Genomic DNA, 13,828 nt, shown 5'->3' on the forward strand with positions numbered 1-13,828 from the left:
CTGTGCCCTGAAGAGCACAGGTACAAATCAAAGTAGGGTATACACAAAAAGCAGCAAATATGAGTTTTCTTGTTGGGCAGACTGGATGGACCGTGCAGGTCTTTTTCTGCCGTCATCTACTATGTTACTATGTTACTTCTAGGATAAGCAGCATAAAATCTGTTTTACTGTTCTGGGATCTTGCCAGGTACTTGTGATCTGGATTGGAAACAGGATACTGGGCTTCATGGACCTTTGATCTGTCCCAGTATGGCATCGCTTATGTTCTTAATATGCAGTAGAAAACAGGAGGTAAGAGGTAATGGTGTAAGTTGAAATTCTGAGCCCCAAAAACCTTGAGTTAAGCAGGAAGTGACCTTGGCAAACACTGTGCATAAGTGATGAAACCTCACCTACCAATCTTTTGCTTCAGTTAAATTCCCCAATCCCAGCTGGAGCAGGAGAAGCACTTAAATACACTTTTAAAGGGAAACATAGGGTTCGCTGTGTTTACCTCTGACCCTGAAATTCATGGATCGCTGGGCCCCCTATTGACTGTGTCCTGCTTCCCCCAACCCATACTTCAGGGCTACTTGGGCAGTTCTGTATCTACACAGATGATATCTTACCGGTTTTTCCTCAATGTTCATCCTCTATTGATCTTTCTGCTCTTCAATCCTGTCTGGATCAAATTGTCTCTTGGCCTACTGCCAACTGTTTGGTCTTAAACCCCCCTCAAAAACAGTTGCACGTTGAGTTTCGGGCCATGCCCTAGCCCTCTCCCTTTCCCCTTCCCTACACAGTGCTCCAGTCCAACTAGTTCCGACTCTCAAGTACCTTGATGTGACTCTCAGCTATCCTTTGGCCTTCACATTTCCTCCACTGTGAAAGCTTCCTTCCTTCTGCTCGCTCCGGTTTATCCTCTCTCTTCGCCCATACCTGAATGATGCCTATTATGCTTTTGGCCCTGTCTCACACATCTCGATTATTGTAACATTGTCTATTCTGGTCTCCCTCGACTCACCCTTAAGCATTTTCAAACTGTTAAAAAACACTGCGGTCCGTCTTCATTCTCATGCGCATAAATTTGGCCATGTTTCTCCCCTCTTTGCCCACCACCACGGGTTACCATTTTGTTCTGCATACTGTTCACGTTTCTGACTCCAGCTCATAAGGCACTGTACACACAGGGTCCAGTCTATCTGTCGACCTTTATTTCCCTATATACCCATATATGTCTAGGTCCTTACATTCAGCCCTCTCCTATCGCCTTTCCCTCTCTCCTACCCGCTGTTCTCACCTGGAATCTATCTGTCGTTCAGGTTTTTTTTGTGTGGTCCCTTCCCCTTGACTTCCGTACACAAGAATACTAGTCCCATTTTCGGATCCTCCTCAAGGCGCGTCTTTTTGAAGTAGCTTTTCCCTGTCTATCGACTGTGTGGTAGTGTCATTCCTTTTGTCCTGGAATGTTTGTGCTTCTCTTTTTTTTTTCTCCTCTGCTCCAGGATGGTTGGGAGGCGGGGCTAGTGCTGGGTAGACTTACACGGTCTGTGCCCTGAAAGAGACAGGTACAAATCAAGGTAAGGCATACACAAAAAGTAGCACATGTGAGTTTATCTTGTTGGGCAGACTGGGTGGACCGTGCAGGTCTTTTTCTGCCGTCATCTACTATGTTACTATGTTTGTCATAGATTCTGTGACTGGTTGCAGGGGGCTTGGCTGTTGTGGGGTGGGTCCCTCAGTGATCACCCCACCCCTGAAGGGTGGCCTGGCATTTGAGTACCGGCACCTTTTTTGCTAGGAAAAACACATTGGTTTTACACCACTTTGCTCTGAAGGGCAATATATCAAATTCCAAATAAACTAAACGACTGTAAAGGGGCCATAACATGAAATCCATCTGGCAACCAGCATTATGCATTCAGCATTGATGATCAGCTTCAATTGGTAACCCCACTATTTTATTCTAACTGTTCCCCTGTAGCTGTAGCTGTTTGAAACATGCATTCCTATCTGATGGTGATGTTCCAGATGACCTCACTGTTCTCATTATGGCTGCTTCCAAGCTATTGGAAAAGAAATGGCTTCAAGACGTCTTTTTTTTTGTGCGATAGAATTATAGTCTGATTGAAATAAGGTTATGTCTGTTTCTGCTTTTGTCTCATTCAGTTTGTCAACTTCCAATCCCATTTTCGGGCTAACTCTAAATCCCCTGAACCATAAAAAGCTTCCTGCGGGGTCTTCAGGAGGTGAGGGGGCTCTGATTGGAGGTGGAGGCTCCATATTGGGGATTGGTACTGATTTGGCCGGAAGCATACGCTTGCCTGCCAGCTTCTGTGGAATCGCAGCGTTCAAACCAACAGCGCCCAGGCTCAGGTATGTTCTGTGATCCCCATCTTGCATGGAGAAAACCTGTTTTCCTTAACGTAATACCTGTTAACGAATGCTGAATACAGTAGAGTCCTGATTATCCAACGTAGACAGGATAATACGGATCACATGATTAATCCATATAGAATGCGTAAATAAAAGGCAGAGAGCGTCTGCTTTTCAAATATTGTTTATTAACGTTATCCTATATAATAATTCTCAGCTCCAACATTCTGTGCCTGGCTTGAAGCCACATTCTGAGGTGGTTTGCTAGGCTGTGTTAGCTCAGTGTCACACACAGACACTCTCTCTCTCTCTCTCTCACACACACACACACACACACACACACACACTCTGTCTCTCTGTCACACCCACACTCTCACACACACATACACTCTGTCTCACTGCACACCCCTGTGCTCCTGCAAGGGCTTGCCGGAAGGAGGAGGATATGGAGACGCACACACACACACACACACACACACACACACACACACACATATACTCTGTCACGCACACACACACACGCTCTCTCTCTCTCACACACAGTCACTCTCACACACACTCTCTCAAATATACACAGTACGAGCAAAATCTTCATGGTGCCCATTTCATTTGTGAAATTACACACAAAGGAACGCAATGCACAATGTGAAGATGCAAAAAATAAATTAACAGCAACACAACACATGGGTTAATGCACAAACACACAGACAAACCCGTTTGGAGAATTACAAATTAACCAAAAAACAAAACAAAAAAAAAAACTTACTGCACATGGGACGAGGATTACTGCACACGGTGGTACAACACGGCAACACATGATTTACACATTAAAAAAAACTACAATTACACACTCATGGATCATCTTCTACATTATACAAACTACACAAATATTCCTTCTCATTATAACACTTTTCAAACAATTGTTTGGTTACAAAAAAAAAAAACCCTTTCAAATAAAACCTTGCTAGCGCCCGTTTCCTTTAAAACAGAAACGGGCCTTTTTTACTAGTTCAGTAATTAACTATTGCTTGATCTAAAGCAGACATTGTTAACAGAAATACTGATCAGTATATTCTAAATAAAAGAATTGTACAGGCCATGATTGGAGCCCCATTCCTCAAGCTCATTGCGTTGCTATTATTCAGCAGCAGTCTAAAAATGAGCAATCTGAAAACAGTATAGTATTGTACAATTGTACACTGACGTAGTGGGCCCTACCATTAAAGAGGACCAAGGGTGGAAGAATACCAAATCCAAATGACCAGTCCAAACAAGGAAATAAGAGCTTCAGAGTAAGTTTATTAGGACCCAACACGGTCCGTGTTTCGGCAAAATGCCTTCCTCAGGGGTCGCGTAGCATGAAACATCAGCTCAACACCAGAGAACATGGAGGAGCTGTCAACGCAAAGGAAGGAGAACGCTGAGTCCCCCAAAATACACAGTCTCGTGTTGGGTCCTAATAAACGTACTCTGAAGCTCTTATTCCCTTGTTCAGACTGGTCATTTGGATTTGGTATTCTTCCACCCTTGGTCCTCTTTGTTTGCATTTCTGTGGAAGACGTGGACCCTTCCCCCCTTCTTCCTTGGCCCTACCATTAAGCCAACTGAGGCGGGGGCCTCAGGTGGCACTCTCCATGGAGCAGCACTCTCCTCTTCCTTCCTCAACCCTCTTCCCCATATTTACCTTAATTTTTCTTTTCTAAAAGGCGGCAGTGGCAGCACCAGCGATTCCCATAGGCTGCCCTGCCACCGTCACCGGCCTCTTCTCCCTACTGCAGCTGGCCTCTTCATGTAACTTCCTGTTTCCTCAGAGGCAGGAAGCAGTAGAGTAAAGAGGCCGGTGCCAGGTAAATGTGGGGAAGAGGGTTGAGGAGGGAATGGAGGAGATGCTGGAGGTTTAAGGGATGGAGCGGCATCTCATCTCTGCCTTGGGTGGCAGATTGCCTTGAGCCACCTCCGCAGCAGAGTACTGCATAGGGTCAAGCACAGTAGCAATGCAACTGGTAAACATAAATTACAAAAGTTATTAAAAAAATTTTTGTGATTAAGGTTTGTTTTCCTGTTTTACTTTTTTCTTCCTCGTGGTGAGGTCATGCCAGCGTCTGAATTACATTACATCAGTAGCAGTCACTTCCTCTTGTTGTTCTGTATAAGTCAGTGCTGCTTCGATAACCTTGACTCCTTCACTATGACTGATTTTTACAATTTTTATCTAGCCCATGTGCAGGTTCACTTGAGTTGTCTTCATCATCACCATCATCTTCGTTCTCACGCCCGTTTACCATAGCAGTCACATCACTTTCTTTCTCGTCTTTCTGCATCCATTCCTTTATATCATCTTCACAAGCTTTCTCACAGCCCGGTATTTCTTGTAACAAAGGAAGGAGAGATCATCTACCTCGGCTGCTTCTTGTTCATTTCCATCTCAGAAATTAACGCTCGCCATGATCTTGCTAGGGTTTGGGGTCCGATTTCATCCCATGATTGAGCAATCCAGTAAATAATGGGCCCGATATTCAGTGCTATTTAACCGGCCAGGAACGGGGAGGCGGTGGGGGGGCGTTGGCGGGGCTCTGGCCCCCTTCCGTGGCCATGCCCCTGGCTGGCAATATTTTAAAATTTAACCTGGTTTCATTACAATTGTATATCTGGTCCCTTGAAACTCCTTTTTAAATAAGATGATGAAATATCGATTTGAATGTGCTAAACTCCTCAGAATCTGCTGACAGTTTTCCCCCGAGAAATATTGAGTCATCTTATTCCATGTCTTTTTTTTTTCCAGCGATCAAGCCGTCTGACGCTAGTAGTGAAATCAGAGTCACCGTCATTGAATTCCTGTTGGATAAACAGGCCAATATCAGTTTAGACCCTAATATTGGCATGCTTTTGAGGGGCATAATCGAACGGGGCACCCAAGTTTTCCTGGGGCCGTCCTCACAGGATGCCCCCACGAAGGGGCGGGGAAACCCGTATTATCGAAATAAGATGGGCGGCCATCTTTCGTTTCGATAATATGGTCGGGGACGCCTAAATCTCCACATTTAGGTCGACCTTAGAGATGGTCGTCCCTAGAGATGGTCGTCCTCGATTTTCGGTGATAATGGAAACCGAGGATGCCCATCTCAGAAATGACCAAATCCAAGCCATTGGGTCATGGGAGGAGCCAGCATTCGTAGTGCACTGGTACCCCTGACATGCCAGGACACCAACCGGGCACCCTAGGGGGCACTTCAGTGGACTTCAGAAAAAGCTCCCAGGTGCAGCACCTTGGGTGCTGAGCCCCCTAACCCCCCCCAAAAACCCACTCCCCACAACTGTACACCACTACCATAGCCCTAAGGGGTGAAGGGGGGCACCTACATGTGGGTACAGTGGGTTTGTGGTGGGTTTTGAAGGGCTCACATAGGGCGTAGCCAGACGTCAATGGTAGGGGGGTCCAGGGCCGAGGTGAGGGGGTACATTTTAGCCCCCCCCCCGGCGCCACCGACCCCACCCACCCGCCCGCCATTGCTGACACCTCCAACAACTTTGACCTCCCCTGCCGATGACCCTCTCGATCCCCCGCCCGCCGTCGCCTACCTTTGCTGGCGGGGGACCCCAACCCCCGCCAGCCAAAGTCTTCTTCCTTTGTTTGGTTTCTGACTTAGTCTGACGTCCTGCACATACAACGTGCAGGATGTCAGACTCACAGAAACAGAACGAAGCCTTGCAATCTGCAGGGCTTCGTTCTGTTTCTGCGAGTCTGGCGTCCTGCATGTTGTACGTGCGGGACGTCAGAGTCAGAAACCAAACCAAGGAAGAAGGCTTCGGCTGGCGGGGGTTGGGGCCCCCGCCAGCAAAGCTAGCAGGCGGCGGGTTGGCGGCAGGAGGGGGGGGGTTGAGAAGGCCGCCGGCAGGGGGGTCCAGGGCCAAATCTAAGGGGGCCCAGGCCCCCGGGACCCCATAGCAGCTACACCCCTGCTCACATTTACCACCACAAGTGTTAACTGATTGCATCAGGGGCAATTTTACCATTTAAATAAACTTGGACATCATATACACAACCACCTTAAAAAAGAAATCAAACAATATCAATAGAAATAGAAATGAAATGACATTCCACTGCATTGTTCTATCTTGTGCAATATTTAACATCAATCAGATTATTAAAATGTCTTGCTGTTGTATCATGTCCTCCATTGACTGAGTTCTTTTGGTTTCTGTCCTGTAGTACTATCGGAGTGACTACTCCCTTACAAGGCTTTTTATCAGGTAAAGCAATTTAGAACCTATTCTGTTCTAGACAGTTTTGCGTTTCTTGTATATTCTAATTCTATTTCTAATTTAGGATTATAACCCCTGATACTCAGCTGGCAGCAGGCAGGTCATGGGATAGGAGGAAATGTCCTATTGTGGATTAAAAACTGGTTGAAGGATAGGAAACAGAGAGTGGGGTTAAATGGGCAGTATTCACAATGGAGAAGGGTAGTTAGTGGGGTTCCTCAGGGGTCCGTACTAGGACCGCTGCTTTTTAATATATTTATAAATGATTTAGAGATGGGAGTAACTAGCGAGGTAATTAAATTTGCTGATGACACAAAGTTATTCAAAGTCGTTAAATCACGACAGGATTGTGAAAAATTACAAGAGGACCTTACAAGACTGGGAGACTGGGCGGCTAAATGGCAGATGATGTTTAATGTGAGCAAGTGCAAGGTGATGCATGTGGGAAAAAAGAACCCGAATTATAGCTACATCATGCAAGGTTCCACGTTAGGAGTTACGGACCAAGAAAGGGATCTGGGTGTCGTCGTCGATAACACACTGAAACCTTCTGCTCAGTGTGCTGCTGCGGCTAAGAAAGCAAATAGAATGTTGGGTATTATTAGGAAAGGTATGGAAAACAGGTTTGAGGATGTTATAATGCCGTTGTATCGCTCCATGGTGCGACCGCACCTTGAGTATTGTGTTCAATTCTGGTCGCCGCATCTCAAGAAAGATATAGTAGAATTGGAAAAGGTGCAGCGAAGGGCGACTAAAATGATAGCGGGGATGGGACGACTTCCCTATGAAGAAAGACTAAGGAGGCTAGGGCTTTTCAGCTTGGAGAAGAGACGGCTGAGGGGAGACATGATAGAGGTATATAAAATAATGAGTGGAGTGGAACAGGTGGATGTGAAGCGTCTGTTCACGCTTTCCAAAAATACTAGGACTAGGGGGCATGCGATGAAACTACAGTGTAGTAAAATTAAAACAAATCAGAGAAACTTTTTCTTCACCCAACATGTAATTAAACTCTGGAATTCGTTGCCGGAGAAAGTGGTGAAGGCGGTTAGCTTAGCAGAGTTTAAAAAGGGGTTGGACGGATTCCTAAAGGACAAGTCCATAAACCGCTACTAAACGGACTTGGAAAAATCCAAAATTCCAGGAATAACATGTATAGAATGTTTGTACGTTTGGGAAGCTTGCCAGGTGCCCTTGGCCTGGATTGGCCGCTGTCGTGGACAGGATGCTGGGCTCGATGGACCTTTGGTCTTTTCCCAGTGTGGCATTACTTATGTACTAACCCCGGATGTTCATTGCTGGGCTGCATCTGGCAACCGGCATTGAATATCCGGTTTCAGTCTTGTCTGCGGCGATTTAAACTGTTAGGCAGATATTCCGAGCTAACCGGTTACGGGGCCCTTTTACATAGGTATGTGTCGAACGCATGTAAAATCAGAACTACCGCCCGGCTACCGCATTCCCCGGGCGGTAATTCCATTTTTGACGTGCGCTCAAGACATGCGGTAGAAAGTATTTTCTATTTTCTACCACATGGCGCTTACCCGGCGGCAATCGGCAGTTTACGTGCACTGGCTGCTGACCGCCCAGTTAGCACTTGAGACCTTACTGCTAAGGTCTCAGGCTGAAAATGGACGCACGCTGGTTTTAATTTTGCTGCACGTCCATTTTTGGCCAGAAAAAAAAATGCCTTTTTTCCAGGCGCGCTTAAAAAAATGGACCTGCGCACATCCAAAACATGCGCCCACAGCAGCACAGGCAATCTTCGTAAAAGGGTCCCTCAGTGCTTAGCGGTTAAAGATAGGTCGCGTAAATAGAAGCCCTATCTTAACCCCTATTTAATTGGCTAAGTGGCACGACAAAGCTGGTTAGCAGCTAGCCGCTATCCCTGTATTCTATATAGCATGACTAGGTTTTTACGTGAAAATCCAGGTGGATTCTGTAACAACACGCGTAACTTAATTGGCTCAACAAGCTAATCAGTGTTGTTAACATCACTTAACAAGAAATAACAAGCACTAATTGGCATTAATTAGAATTTCTGCACACAAATCCCTAAGCATATTCTGTAATGCAGTGCGCCTAAATTTTAATGTGTGCAGGCAAAAGGGGCGTGGTCAGGGGTGTGCTGGTAAATTGTTAACAGGGGGCTCTCTCTCGCCAGCAAAGTAAAAGAGAATTCAGGAGGGGCCCAAGCCCACATTTTGGGATCCATTTGTTAAAGTAGCCATGGAGAACCGGCTCCCAAAATTCTTAAAAACTTAACAAACGGCTCTCGAGAGCCTGTGAGAGCCTGCTCCAGCACACCACTGGGCGTGGTTATGGGTGGGGAAATGGGCGTTTGGTGGGCATTCCAAAATTTACGTGCATTGTTACAGAATATGGCCCAGTGCATGTAAATCTGCTTGCAGAGATTTACGCCACATTTTCGTTGGTGTATATGACTGCATAGTTTTAGTTGCAGTGGGGTCCACCTAGGCATATTCTATATACTGCGCGTAAATCTAAGCGTTGCTTATAGAATACGCCTAGATGGAAATGTTTAACGCATGGATTTTTGTAGGCACCATATACCAGGTGCGTAGCCAGACTTCGGCGGGAGGGGGGTCCAGAGCTCAGGGTGAGGGGGCACATTTTAGCCCCCCCCCCCCGGCGCCGCTGACCCCCCTGCCATTTTACCCCCCCCGGTGCCATTTTTGACCCCCCTTGCTGCCAGCACCACCTTTGACCCCCCCCTCGGCACCAACCCTTTTGACCCCCTCTTCCCCCCACCGCCAACCCTCCCCTGCTGCCGCCGTTGGGTACCTTTGCTGGCGAGGGCCCCCAACCCCCGCCAGCCAAAGTCCTCTTCTCTGGCGCGGCCGTGTTGCTGATCTGCAAGGGCAGGCTTCTGTTTCTGTGAGTGTGACGTACAGAAGCCTGCCCTTGCAGATCAGCAATGCGGCCGCACCGGAGAAGAGGACTTCGGCTGGTGGGGGTTGGGGACCCCCACCAGCAAAGGTACCCAACGGGATTGTTTTATGGGACCCGGGACCAGAACTAGATCCGGATGAGACCCAGGCTACACTTATATAGATCAAAAAACAAAAAGTACCAGGGGCCTTAAAAAAAAAAGGGGGGTAACGCCTTTAATTCCTTGAATGGACCCGACACGGTCCGTGTTTCGGCGCACAGCGCCTGTGTCAGGGGTCTACATTAAATATAAAAATGATGAATTAAAAATAGTATTTATAAATACACATATATTAAACTTAAAACATTAGGAACCATAGATTTTAGTCCATAAATACAACATATACATAACATATAGAGCCATGAAAATCGTTAAAAAATCTTTAGAAAAATATGTATCTTATCAGACATTTAAAAAGACGATAAGAATGTTGGTCTAAATACATAAGATCATATGATCAATATCATAAACGCATCTGTGCATCTCAGTATGTTGTCACAGTGTGCATCTCCCATACCACAATTATTAGCTGTTGCAAGCAATATATATATATGTATAAGTACATAAGTGTTGCCATACTGGGAAAGACCAAAGGTCCATCGAGTCCAGCATCCTGTTTCCAACAGTGGCCAATCCAGGTCACAAATACCTGGCAGAAAAACAAAGAATAGCAACATTCCATGTAGAACCCCAAAGAGTAGCAAGATTCTAGAATTCTAAAAAATAACAAGATTCCATGCAGAATTTCAAAGTGTAGCAACAATCCATGTAGAACCCCAAAGTGTAGCAAGATTCCATTCAGAATCCCAAGTACATAAGTGTTGCCATACTGGGAAAGACCATCGAGTCCAGCATCCTGTTTCCAACAGTGGCCAATCCAGGTCACAAATACCTGGCAGAAACCCAAATAGTAGCAACATTCCATGTAGAACCCCAAAGAGTAGCAACATTTCATTCAGAATCCCAAGTACATAAGTGTTGCCATACTGGGACAGACCAAAGGTCGATGAAGCCCAGCATCCTGTTTCCAACAGTGGCCAATCCAGGTCACAAATACCCAGCAAGATCCCAAAAATGTACATTTTAGGATTTTTCAATTATGTGCAATGTGGTACCCATATGATCTGTCTTTTCAAGGGATAACACAGTGGTGCAGCACATCGTAGACCCCTGACGCAGGCGCTGTGCGCTGAAACACGGACCGTGTGTGGTCCATTCAAGGATTGTTTTCTACAAAAATATATGATTAAAGGCGTTACCCCCTTTTTTTTGAAGGCCCCTGGTACTTTGTGTTTTTTGTTCTTTGGATTTTGTTTGTACTTTGCTCCCTCTCTTTGCTACTCTACACTTATATAGATACAGTTTGGAGGGGGATATGAGCAATTGGGGATTAAAGGGAAAAAGTCCCTTAATCTCTCCTGTAATGGGTGGCCCAAAAATCCTGATGTTGAAATATCGGACAAGTAAATGTAAAAAGGTGAGAGGTACTCAATATTAGTAGCAAGTACACTTGTTAGTCTTCGGAGGAAAAGGCCTCGAGAAACCCCTTGACTTATAAAAAGGTCAATAAGGAGTTGGACTTCCTCATCATTGGCCAGAAAAACCTCCGTGTGGGATATTTCTTTATAGTTCTTTGACAAACTTCTAAACTTAGTCAATCAATGATTAGATAGACTTAGCTCAATATTAGTCGATCTCTGTATTTCTTTGTTGACATTGACCGTGATCAACGGCGGCCAGCGTTTCGAATTCGCATGTTCTGCTTCAAGATCACTGGACAAACAATTCCCGCTCAGTTTTGCCGGCGGATGCAACAGAGACATACATGAACGTTTCCTGCCCAAACCACACCCACTTGCAATCTACAATAGTGCAGATTTACATGTGTAAGTACAGGCTTGTAAAATCAGGCTTTACACACACTTGTATTTTCACGTGACTTCTAAATCAAGGGCCTATACATATAGCGGATAGGGGAAGTTCAGATGGAGGAGGGGGCTGATAAAGATTCATTATCTAATATAATAATTCGCACCGCCAACATTCTGAAGCTGACTCCATGGCAGCGTGGCAGTGAAGCCGTGTAGCGTTCGTAGGGTTCGTAATCGCACTCCCGATCACTGCCCCGCCCTCGAGGGAACTCTGTGGTTTCACTTCTGTTTCTGCAGTTCCTCTGGTCCCGCCCTTCTGCAAACAGGAAATGAGGGCGGGACCAGAGGAACAGCTGAAACAAGCGGTGTCTGTACTTGCTGCACTTCAGTGTGGCCGGACGAGCAGGAGGTAAAACTTTTTAAACAGCAGCTGCCACGTACGAAGGGCTGGGTCACCCGCACACGTCCTCCTTGCTGTCGGAGGCCACAGAGACAGAGGGAGGGAGGTGCTGGCCGGCGAAAATGGGAGGGGGGCACGGACATCGGAGGAGAGGGGGGCCAGGATAGAGGGGGGGTCCTGAGACGAGAGAGGGGGAGGGAGGTGCCGTGATGACAGGGGGGAGGGGGTCCTGAGACAAGGGGGGGAGGGGGTAGAGGAGGGGGGAGAACATTAATAGCAGAAGGTCATTACCTCGCTAGCGCCTGTTTCATTTCAATGAGAAACGGGCTTTTTTTTACTAGTATTGTATAATGTTATATTGTATTGTGCTATGCTTTTGGCAGTATTGATGGTAAATTGCTGCACGTGTATGGAAGAGGCAATTAATATACTATATAAATATATTTCACTATTAAATGTAGAGGTTTCTGTATTGCCCTTGCCCTGTCTCAAACCACTCCTTTCTTCCTGACATAGAATGGTCAGATTTGTACGTAAAGGTGGTGGATTTTAAAAATGTAGATATATATTTATGTAGTTGGTATTGTTAACGTCTACTACTACTACTACTTAACATTTCTAGAGCGCTACTAGGGTTACGCAGCGCTGTACAATTTAACAAAGAGAGACAGTCCCTGCTCAAAGAGCTTACAATCTAATAGACAAGTGAACGGTCGGTCCGATAGGGGCAGTCAAATTGGGGCAGTCTGGATTCACTGAACGGTAAGGGTAAACGTCTGCGTAAATGTACCATCCCTTGCTGTTACCGTTGCCCCAGTTCCCTTTTCTCCCCTAAACGGTTTACTTTAGCCAGAGAATTATTCTTCTGTTTCCCCAAACCCCTCCTGTAGGGGGCTTTCACTCTCCTCTCCTAAATTTCTTGTTGTTCTCAACAAGACCCCGTATTTTATCTCATCCCCCACTTGTACTGAAGTTTTCAGATGTTTTCTTACCCCTCCTTTATAACAGGCAGGGCAACTGCTGGAGTGCTTCTCTCAAAGGTACTTGGGTTGGGTTTCCAGAGCTGTCATAGGTCATCCTTAATGTTGGTTTCACAGTCTTTCTGGGTTCTTTGATGATAGAAATCAAAGCACAGTTGGCGTATGAGGTCGCAATCTTGGGTTGCTACTTTTCAGCTCAGCTCTTGTCTTAACCTTCCAAGACCCAAGTTTTAATTCCTCTAAGCAGCCTGTCCCTTTCCTCATTGTGTCTTCAGCATACTGTAAAAATGCTTTCTCCTGCATTAAAGAGAAAGTAGAATAAGGTCTGAGCTATGAACGCACCCTGTTTCCCCCCCTTTCATTTCATTTTAGTGTGTTTTGCCCTTCTGGACATGACACTTGAGCTATATAATCCATTGAATAAATAGCGTAACCATATTGTTTAATCAACTCATTAAGACCAGCTGCTTCTCTAATCCCAGTGCTCCTGGCATTAGGACCGATGGCGAGGGATGTGGACAGCCTGGTTCTGTGCATGAAGGCGCTCCTGTGTGACCACATGTTCCGCCTGGACCCCAGTGTGCCTCCCATCCCCTTCAGAGATGAGGTGAGAAAGAGAACTCGAAATATGAGGGTCAAATTTGAGTGGAGGAGTAGCCTAGTGGTTAGTGAAGTGGACTTTGATCCTGGGGAACTGTATTGGGCAATCAAGCCATTGTGACATCACTGATGAGGTTGGCTCTTATTGGTGGAATGAGTGGAGGAGCAGCCTAGTGGTTAGTGCAGTGGACCTTGATCCTGGGGAACTGAGTTCAATTCCCACTGCAGCTCCTTGTGACTCCGGGCAAGTCACTTAACAAAGTAAATCTCCATTTTTCTCGTCGTCGTCAGGCCTTCACTCACTGGGTTCCGCCCTCGCGGAAATAGGAAGTTACCTCAGAGGACGGCGGGACCCAGTGAGTGAAGACCCGACGACGAGGAGGAGAATAGAGATTTACTTTGTTTA

At 46.1% G+C, this 13,828-nt stretch overlaps 1 protein-coding gene across 1 annotated transcript in view; it reads left to right on the top strand.

Annotated features, from left to right (window-relative positions):
- Positions 1 to 13,828, top strand: part of LOC115472755 (vitamin D3 hydroxylase-associated protein-like) — a 73,249-nt gene that overhangs the window by 19,731 nt on the left and 39,690 nt on the right. Inside the window, exons 5-7 of the mRNA XM_030207145.1 lie at positions 2,149 to 2,355; positions 6,566 to 6,606; positions 13,305 to 13,429. Coding sequence (XP_030063005.1) covers positions 2,149 to 2,355; positions 6,566 to 6,606; positions 13,305 to 13,429 — 373 coding nt within the window. The remainder of the gene's footprint in view (positions 1 to 2,148; positions 2,356 to 6,565; positions 6,607 to 13,304; positions 13,430 to 13,828) is intronic.

This window comes from Microcaecilia unicolor, chromosome 6 (assembly GCF_901765095.1).
Source record: "Microcaecilia unicolor chromosome 6, aMicUni1.1, whole genome shotgun sequence".
NCBI lineage: Eukaryota > Metazoa > Chordata > Amphibia > Gymnophiona > Siphonopidae > Microcaecilia > Microcaecilia unicolor.